This window comes from Poromitra crassiceps (genome assembly GCF_964638095.1).
Source record: "Poromitra crassiceps genome assembly, chromosome: 22".
Taxonomy (NCBI): domain Eukaryota; kingdom Metazoa; phylum Chordata; class Actinopteri; order Beryciformes; family Melamphaidae; genus Poromitra; species Poromitra crassiceps.
The window spans coordinates 20,099,687-20,109,686 of NC_139647.1; the positions used below are offsets into that span (position 1 = coordinate 20,099,687).

Here is a 10,000-nt window from a genome sequence, read left to right on the forward strand (position 1 = left end):
GGCACACACACACACACACACACACACACACACACACACAGGCGGCTACGCTGATGTACACAGATGTAAAGGCACACACACGCACACACACACACACACACACACACACACAGGCGGCTACGCTAATGTACACAGATGTAAAGGCACACACACACACACACTTAGCCGTACGTTTATTTACACATACGTGTCTTTAATGATGTCACACATTCATGTGGGCACACACACACGAAGGAACACACCGTCCTCCTGTAACCACCGTGGCAAAGGGCAGGTTCAGGTGTGTGTTTGTGTAAGTGCAGAACTCACACTACCAGGTTCACAAGGATAGAAGAAGAAGAAGGTGAAAACAATTATTGTACTGTACAATTATGAAATAAAAGTTATGGCGTTTTTTCTGTGTTCAAGCCATTGTGTGTGTGTGTGTGTGTGTGTGTGTGTGTGTGTGTGTGTGTGTACGTATCTATCAGTGAGTTATTCAAATCTATGATCGTAAAGCTGGGGGCATCTCATGTGACTGTCCCACTTGTTTATTGAAGGACTCACCCCAGATGAACACACACACACACACACACGCACGCACACACACACACACACACACACACACACACACACACACACACACACACACACACACACACACACACACACACACACACTACTATCCTCTTCAGCAGCTTGCCCTCGGAGCTGTTGACTCAGTCAACACAGTGAAAGTTGTGTCTTGCCTCCCTGCAATTCACTCCCAGACAGCATGGTTACATTGTTACTTCCCAATGTGATCTCATTACTTTCAAAATGTAATATATTACATATTGCTAGTTACTCTCATTTGAAAGTAATAAGTAACTTTACAATATTACTGTCTGTGTAGAGTAACTCGTTACTTATTACACTACTTTTGCATTACTTTTACCAAAATAACAGCATCAGCAGAATGACATTGCCGCCCGGGAACCATCCCGAAAAATAATTTCAACCGTCTTGAAGTCAGTGTAAACCATCCAAAATTCTAAATAAACATTATTTTCTTTATTGGCATCTATAGTGGTTCTTTGCATGAAAACACACAATTTGATTAGGAAATGATTGTATCTTTATTTAAATATATGCTTTGATTTAAAAAAAAAAAAAGTAACTCCATTTGTAACTTGTGTTACTTGACAAACTATAATATTACTGAAATCCTATTGGTAAGAAGTTATATTACTGAGTTACTGCTAAAAGTAATAGATTACATGTACTATGTTACTTTTGTAAAGAGTTACCCCCCAACGCCGGTGGCAGCACGGTTACATTGTGACTCCTCTATGTGATCTCATCCCATATAGTGGCAGCACGCACTGACTAGAAGATGCTCCCCATTGCGATGCGATGAGCCAGATGTTGGTCTCCTACAGTACGTTGGTCAGGCTCACATTGTGATCAGACGTGCGTATAATCTATCTAGTCTTGTACCACATGTGCACGAGCAACGTACAGCCAGAATTGGGGAAAACATCACGTCAAAATACTGCACATCTTCTACCATTTTGGACATTATTTTGCCTTGAGATCTAAGTCAGACTTTTTCAACTCTCTTTGGAAGTCGTGGGAAAACTAAAACACCTCGGTCGTCTTCTTCTGGATTTGAGAATTTGTCTCCTGTTCTTCATTGCAGAAGAATTCAGGCTCCCTCAAAGTGTAATCCTACGCACACTCAAATCAAAGAGTCGAATCAAAACTCCAGCTCTCAGAAGCACCACTGAACTCAACAAGAAGTCAAAACAAGAACAGAACAGCAGTTACATAAAGACGATGAGGTCTTCCAGTATGACCGGATGACGTCGGCCCAAGAAGTCATACTTAGTCAAACACCTAATCCAATGATCCTCACAACCAAAGGAGCCATTGAGTGGGAACAGCTCAATGACCTACTTGAATAGTTTGCGGTGAGAGATAAGCCTGTTGCTGAAGAAAAACCTCTGTATATGATCTGTGTGGGAATTATCTGTGACTAGCCCCGAGTGGTCTGGTGATGTTATCATATTTGGCTTGTTTGATAGTTTGCGTAAGCTCAAGGGATCAAATTTTCATAATAAAAGTTTCTTCAGCACACATTTTGGTCTCTTCCCAACAAATTAAAATCCCAAACTGACTGATGAAAAATGACAATTTAAAATATATTTTTTATACTACAGCTAAAACCTTTCATCCCCTTTTCTCTCCCTTTTTCCAGACAGAATAGCTGTGTTGTGACCAGAGGAGCCTATCTGGACGTGTTGGTCTGCCTGTGTGGGCCGAAGATCAGTCTTCTGGATGGTGAGTGCAGCTGGAGACAACATTTTACATACAGTAATATTAGTGCATTACTGTTGAATATATACAAAACATAGCTTTAGCAAACTAGAGCTGCCGCGATTAATCGATTAGTCGATCGACAGAAAATTAATCGACAACTATTTTGATAATCGATTAATCGTTTTGAGTACAATTTTAAGAGAAAAGGTCAAAATTCTCTGATTCCAGCTTCTTAAATGTGAATATTTTCTGGTTTCTTTACTCCTGTGTGACAGTAAACTGATATTATCTTTGAGTTGTGGACAAAACAAGACATTTGAGAGCATCATCTTGGGCTTTGGGAAACACTGATCGTCATTTGCTACCATTTTCTGACATTTTATAGACCAAACAACTAATCGATTAATTGAGAAAATAATCGACAGATTAATCGATTATGAAAATAATCGTTAGTTGCAGCCCTATAGGAAACATAGCTTTTGATCACAACATTGCCGGGTTGAATCCCTCCTTGGACTGGGCTGGAAAGTCTGGGTAGGAGAAGTGAACACGTTTTAGCTCCAAAATGAGCTGCGAGCAAAAAGCCCTGGAGCTCCTGTGGAGCTGCTGGTTGTCCAGCCATGGAAGAGTGTGGTTTGACTGGACGACACGTGTGGTTGTGTGAGTCCTGCAGCAAGCCAGCGCTGAAGAAGCACCTGCAGGCTCAGCCAAACAAGTCATCCCTGCATGAAGACGAAGAAAGCTTCAACACAAACAGGATCACACAGAGCAGGATGAAGAAAGCTTCAACACAAACAGGATCACACAGAGCAGGATGGAGGACAAAGGAAATCTGTTCTCCTGTATTTTATGAGAAGAAACGGAAAATGGGAAACCGAAAACAAAAACGCAGAACCTTTCAGGTCCGTTTTTATATGTTCAGAGGAGTGATGTTTTCAAAGCACACTTGTTTACGTATTACTTATTGAGTATAGAGCTGAACAGTCACGTGACAGATTTTGCCCCGGAAGTGATTTTCCCCATTAATTTTCTCCATAGACATTTCGATAAATCCTTATATAAGGAGTTTTAAGGCTGGAACCAAGCCGACCCGTCACCTACTGAATCATGAGTGACCATAAAACATTTCACTTGGAGCAAAAACAATAAAATAACAATGGGAAAAACGTCATTTCAAAATGGACTTCTTTTGTCTGCAGGCTTCAATTAGCGAGTTGATCTGTTTTGGGTGCAGAGTCAGACTAGTGTAGACATTGCTACCGTCACTGCGTGGCTGTCCTTCAGTCGTTTGTAGTTTTGTGTGTATGAAAGTGACACAAAGTCCAGCTTATTTCAAGTCAAGTCAAGTCAAGTCAAGTTTATTTGTATAGCACATTTCATACACAGAGGCAATTCAAAGTGCTTCACATAAAATGGTTGACAGGAAAAGAAAAGAAAAGAAGAGAGTAAAATGGACATTTAAAAGCATCACAAAAAAAAAAGAGTATAAAAAGTGCATTAAGCACATAAAATGGTTGACAGGAAAATAAAAGATTTAAAAGCATCACAACAAAACTTTAAAAAAAGAGTATAAAAAGTGCAATAAGCAACAGGCGCAGCAGTTGCAGAAAGAGCTCAAACTTATAGAGGACTCATTGGGTTTGCATAGTAGCTGTCAGCAGTTAAAAGCGACGGCAAACATAAAAGTCTTTAGTCTATTTTTAAAAGTAAGTAAGGTTGGGGCAGATCTGAGGTCTTCAGGCAATTTGTTCCAGCTAGCAGAAGCATAGTGGGTAAATGCAGCCTTCCCGTGATTTGATTTGATCCTAGGGACAGTTAATAAGCTGGACCCTGTTGACCTAAGAGTTCTAGGCGGTTCGTAGCGTGGGAGCAATTCAGCTATGTATTTTGGGCCTAGGCCGTTAAGTGATTTATAGACTAATAACAGTATTTTAAAATCTATTCTCTGACACACTGGCAACCAGTGTAAGGACTTAAGAACTGGAGTGATATGATCAGCTTTCTTAGTCTTCGTTAGAACTCTAGCAGCAGCATTCTGAATAAGTTGAAGTTGCCTAAGTTCTTTTTTGGAGAGACCAGAAAAAAGGCTATTGCAGTAGTCTAACCTACTATAAATGAAGGCGTGAATTAGTTTTTCTAGATCCTGTCTGGACATGTATCCCCTAATTCTTGCTATATTTTTAAGATGATAAAAAGCAGATTTTCTAATTGACTTAATGTGGGAGTTAAAATTGAGATCGGAATCAATAATAACTCCAAGATTTTTGACTTGATCCTTAGGCTTCAGGGATCGAGACTCAAGGCGTACAGTGATTTTAAGCCTTTGTTCTTTGGGGCCAAACACGATCACCTCAGTTTTGTCTTTGTTTAGCTGTAGGAAATTCTGGCACATCCAGTTATTTATTTGATCAATGCACTGGCACAATGATTCTATGGGGGCATAGTCAGCTGAGGAAAGAGTTATATACAACTGAGTGTCGTCTGCATAGTTATGATAGGCTACTTTCAATTTAAGTTATCGTCTCACGAAGCAGAAACTGTGTTCCTGACGTTCGCTGTGAATTTGACTTTGAATGCTGTGCGCTCCCCATTTAAGAATGATTGTTGACAGAAGTCGGGTTCGTGTTCAGGTAGTTCAGAGAAGCCCCCCTGGTGTGTGTGTGTGTGTGTGTGTGTGTGTGTGTGTGTGTGTGTGTGCGTATCTGTCTGTGTGTGCAGTGTGCACATGTGCGCAGACCGGTGGGGGTCCCCACATTGGAGGAATGTGAAACCAAAGGCTCTCTGACAGATGGTGGAATTGTGCCTATGACCCAGTTTAAGGAGGAGTGCTGTACCCAGAGAGAGAGAGAGAGAGAGAGAGAGGAGTGCTGTACCCAGAGAGAGAGAGAGAGAGAGAGAGAGAGAGAGGAGTGCTGTACCCAGAGAGAGAGAGAGAGGAGTGCTGTACCCAGAGAGAGAGAGAGAGAGGAGTGCTGTACCCAGAGAGAGAGAGAGAGAGAGGAGTGCTGTACCCAGAGAGAGAGAGAGAGAGAGAGAGAGAGAGGAGTGCTGTACCCAGAGAGAGAGAGAGAGGAGTGATGTACAGAGAGAGAGAGAGGGGGAGAGAGAGAGAGAGAGAGGGGGTGGGGGGGTGGGGCAGCGTTTGTGTTTTCTCTTGGCCATGTGCTGAACACATGTTGGTCTTGACAGTGGAAATGCTGAGGCTTTCTCAAAACAAGCCTGCAGAATCAGGCCCGACCCGGCTTCTTGGTCCCTTACATAATAAACGGACCACTCTCTCTCTCTCTCTCCCTGCTTACACACACCTCCAATATCTCTCTATCGCTGTCACCTGTCTGTCTGTGGCTTCATCTCTCTCTCTCTCTCTGTCCATCTCTGTGTCTCTCTCCCCCATGTGAAGAAGTTTGAATCTTCTCTGTTGTTCTCTTTCTCTTGTTCTTCCTTCTCTCCGTCGTTCATCATCCCTCGCTCCTCTCTCTCTCAGACAAATCACATCTTCAGTTGAGAAGCCACAGGTCCACTCAGTCTAAATGAAAGCAGCAGGGTTTGAAGAGTGCCGGCGGCGGCCACCAGGGGGGAAAGGAGGTGAACAATTCACTTGTTCACTATTTCTTTCCTTTCTTTATTTTCCTTTTGACTGTCAGCGCGCATTAAAGTAGGAACTCTGGATTTATTGGCCAATTCCTCTCTGCTCTGAGCAGCAGTGCTGTGTGTGTGTGTGTGTGTGTGCGTGTGCGTGCGCGTGCATGTGTGCGTGTGCGTGTGTGTGTGTTCTCTGCGGCAGCCCTTTTGATCCACGCGGACTCATAAAATCCCCCCTCCCTCCATCGCTTCATCCCTTCCTCCCCCAGTCTTCTCTCTCCCTCTCTCTGTCTCTCTCTCTCTCCCCTCCCTCTCTCTCTCTCTCTCTCTCTCTCTCTCTCTCTCCCTCTCTCTCTCCTCTCCCTCCCCCTCTCTCTCTTCAATCTTGCTGAAAGCAGAACTTTGACTTCAATACCAATACTAATTTGATATCTAAAAATGCCACCCTTGCACGATGCCATGGCAAACAAGAGAAGCCATCCAGCGCACTGTGTTACCACCACACTGGACTTGGACAGCCTTGCGCAACTTTTTACGTGGTTTTTGATGTTGGGGTGGCCATCGTTGTCAGACTGCTAAACCATATACTTCCATATTTGCATCCTGGCACCAGTTTTTGCCAGCCAGTTTAGGTGGACCTGGACTGGGTTCAACATGTGGTGGACTCTTTGACGCTGGTGCCATGCTTTCAGCTATGTGACTCTTGTGCTGTCCATCTCTGATGTTGTTGTGTTGCTGCAGTCCACCATGAAGAGCCAGACTGTGGCTCGCTGTGTTCCACTCCTGCTTGTTTTACTTCTCGTAACTATTCGCGTCCACACTGGACACCCTCTGGAGACCATGCTGAAATGGACTGGACACCCTCTGGAGACCATGGAGCTGAAATGGACTGGACACCCTCTGGAGACCATGCTGAAATGGACTGTAGACCCTCTGTAGACCCTCTGTAGACCATGGAACTGAAATGGACTGGACACCCTCTGGAGACCCTCTGGAGACCATGGAGCTGAAATGGACTGGAGACCCTCTGGAGACCCTCTGGAGACCATGGAGCTGAAATGGAATGTCATCTTGCTGAGTTTTTGTGAACTCTCTAATCTGGATTCATGTGCTAATATTTTCAGTTAGGCCTTTATCATGATCTTCTTCTCTCCAAAGTACTCTGGCCAGTAAAGTAGTGAAAGTACTCTGGCCAGTAAAGTAGTGAAAGCGCTAAAGTAGTGAAAGTACTTTGGTCAGTAAAGTAGTGAAAGCGCTAAAGTAGTGAAAGTACTTTGGTCAGTAAAGTAGTGAAATCGGTGAAGTAGTGAAAGTACTTTGGCCAGTAAAGTAGTGAAAGCGCTAAAGTAGTGAAAGTACTTTGGCCAGTAAAGTAGTGAAAGCGCTAAAGTAGTGAAAGTACTTTGGCCAGTAAAGTAGTGAAAGCGCTAAAGTAGTGAAAGTACTTTGGCCAGTAAAGTAGTGAAAGTACTGAAAGTACTTTGGCCAGTAAAGTAGTGAAAGTACTTTGGCCAGTAAAGTAGTGAAAGTACTTTGGCCAGTAAAGTAGTGAAAGTCCTTTGTGCATTTTGGAAGCTATCAGCATCCGTGGCTGCTGGACAAAGTCTCTAGTTTTTTGACTGCTGTTTTTTCGAGCCCGCCCGATACTGGATTTTTGAGGCAGAGGCCGATATCGATATTAGGGAGTAAAAAAATTCCGATATCGATATATCGGCCGATATTTTTATATTATATTATACACATTATATTACACAATGTTTTTGCAATGATCCCTCAAATATCAAACACTTGACAAAGATATGACTTGACATGACTTGAGATATGTAATGTAGGCAGGATATTTGACAGCTTATTATTAAACTTTATTGTCCAAAATGACATCAATGCAATGAAACAGTAAACTGAACTGGGAATTTAATAATGATAAATAACTAGAAATTAATGCTGCATGATTAATCTAATCGCAATCGCAATCGCGATGCCAGCACGTGCGATTACATAACCGCAAAAGTGTGCGATTATTGTTTTTTTTCACGTCTTTTTGTGTGTGTGTGTGTGCCTCCTCTAAACTAACGTTACACGCGACGCAGCAAACACGTTTCTCTGCCATCACACTGGGCATCAACACTAGCGGGAGACTTCTCCCATGCACTCCCGCAAATAAGTAATGTTATGCGCAGCACGGTTACATAATATCTTACCGAGAGGCAGAGAGAGAACATCCATGATCGCTAACAGCGAGCTATGCTAACAACTAGCTAGCCGTTCAGAAACGCATGTAAGCAGCCGTGTGATTAGTGAGAACGTCAGTAAAATAAGGAGAGAGCTGCAGGTGCTTATGCAGAACTAGTGCACGATTAAGTGCGCAGTGGGTAATGACCCGCTGTGATGAAGAATATAGCGAGATTAACAAGGACGGTTGATAGCAGCAAAACACTGTCACAGCTGCCAACAGCAGCACCTCCAGGCTTCAACTAGCCTGTCACATGACACCTTCATGGTACCTCGATAAAGTCTGCAGATGCACGTTACCTCTCTCTCAAGAAGCGCCACGTGAGTGTGGCGTTTAAGGCCATCTGTCACTACAAAAGAAATAAACGGGGTGTATCACTGTATTACTGGACAGACATGTAACTAACTTTGCAGTCTGAGCCATGTGCTGTAACACAGTGCAGTTTCTATTTTTCTGGTGTTTCTTTTTTACATGTTTGGGAGAGGCAAATGTCTCAATTTTTTTTTTTTTTTTGTAAAGATAATTTTATTTCAAATTGTTTTATTTATTTAGTTTTAATATGTTTTAAATTGTAACATATTTCATGTATTTTAGTCTGTGATAAGTGAAACCGTGGTATTTTTGTCCAAGGTTATCATACCGTCAAAAACTCATGCCGGCCCATCCCTATACCATTTGTTTATTAATATCGCAATCACAATCGCATATCGCAATATTGTCCACCATAATCGCTAATCGTACCTTTCTCCCAAATCGTGCAGCACTACTAGAAATAGAAAAACACAAATCGAACAAATATAAAATATAACTTGAGTTAAGAAAAAAGATCATACACAACATGCTGCCTGTCTATAACAAAAAAAATACTACCATAAATTCCGGACTATAAGCCGCACCGGTGTATAAGCCGCACCTGCAAAGTTGACTATTTTTTTCTTATATAAGCCGCACCGTGTATATATAAGCCGCGGGTGTTTTAATGGTATTTTTTTTTTTTTTTTTTTTTTTTTTTTTTGTGTTTTAATGTTTAATTACCATATGTAAGGGTTCATGCACAGAGGGGATTGTCGGGAAAGAGATGGCTGTTTGAGGAAGCTCCCATTTATTAACATTTCAACAAAACAACATAACACAACACCACCTGTGTTGTTTTTTACAGTGCACACAGTGTCATACAGTGTCATACAGTGTGGTGAAAAGAGGGCAAGAGAGGAAATTAAAACTTATTATAGTTATATAGGATTTATAGTTAGAAAGAGTGCTAAAAAAGAGAGATTTTATTTTATTTTTTATTTATTTTTGAAAAAATCCATAGATAAGCCGCACCGTTATATAAGCCGCAGGGGCCAAAAAAGCCCAAAAAACGGGAAAAAAGGTGCGGCTTATAGTCCGGAATTTACGGTAAATAAAAAAAATATCTGCAATATTGGCGAAGATATTATCGGCCGATATCAGCCGATAATATCGGTCGGGCTCTACTGTTTTTATATAAGCAGTGTTTCCCAATCCAGTCGTCAAGTAACCCAAGTCTTTGTACCGTTTTACTCTGCACACCTGAGCCAATTAGGAGAGCACTTTCAGTTAGCTAGACTGTAAAGACACACACACGGGCACGCACACACACACACACACACGGACACATGGACACACACACACACACACGGACACATGGACATACACACGCACACACACGCACGGACACACACACACACACACATACGGACACATGGACACACACACACACGGACACATGGACATAAACAAACACACGGACACACACACACACGCACACACACGCACGGACACACACACACACGCACACACACGCACGGACACACACGCACACACACGCACGGACACACACACACGCACGGACACACACACACACGGACACACACACACACA

The 10,000-nt window shown here is 42.4% G+C and overlaps 1 protein-coding gene across 1 annotated transcript in view; it reads left to right on the forward strand.

Annotated features, from left to right (window-relative positions):
* The window catches only part of thada (THADA armadillo repeat containing), a gene marked incomplete at its 5' end in the record, with an annotated part of 139,589 nt that overhangs the window by 93,042 nt on the left and 36,547 nt on the right, over positions 1 to 10,000 (forward strand). The window contains one exon of the mRNA XM_083658659.1: positions 2,219 to 2,301. Within this exon, the coding sequence (XP_083514785.1) occupies positions 2,219 to 2,301 (83 nt within the window). The remainder of the gene's footprint in view (positions 1 to 2,218; positions 2,302 to 10,000) is intronic.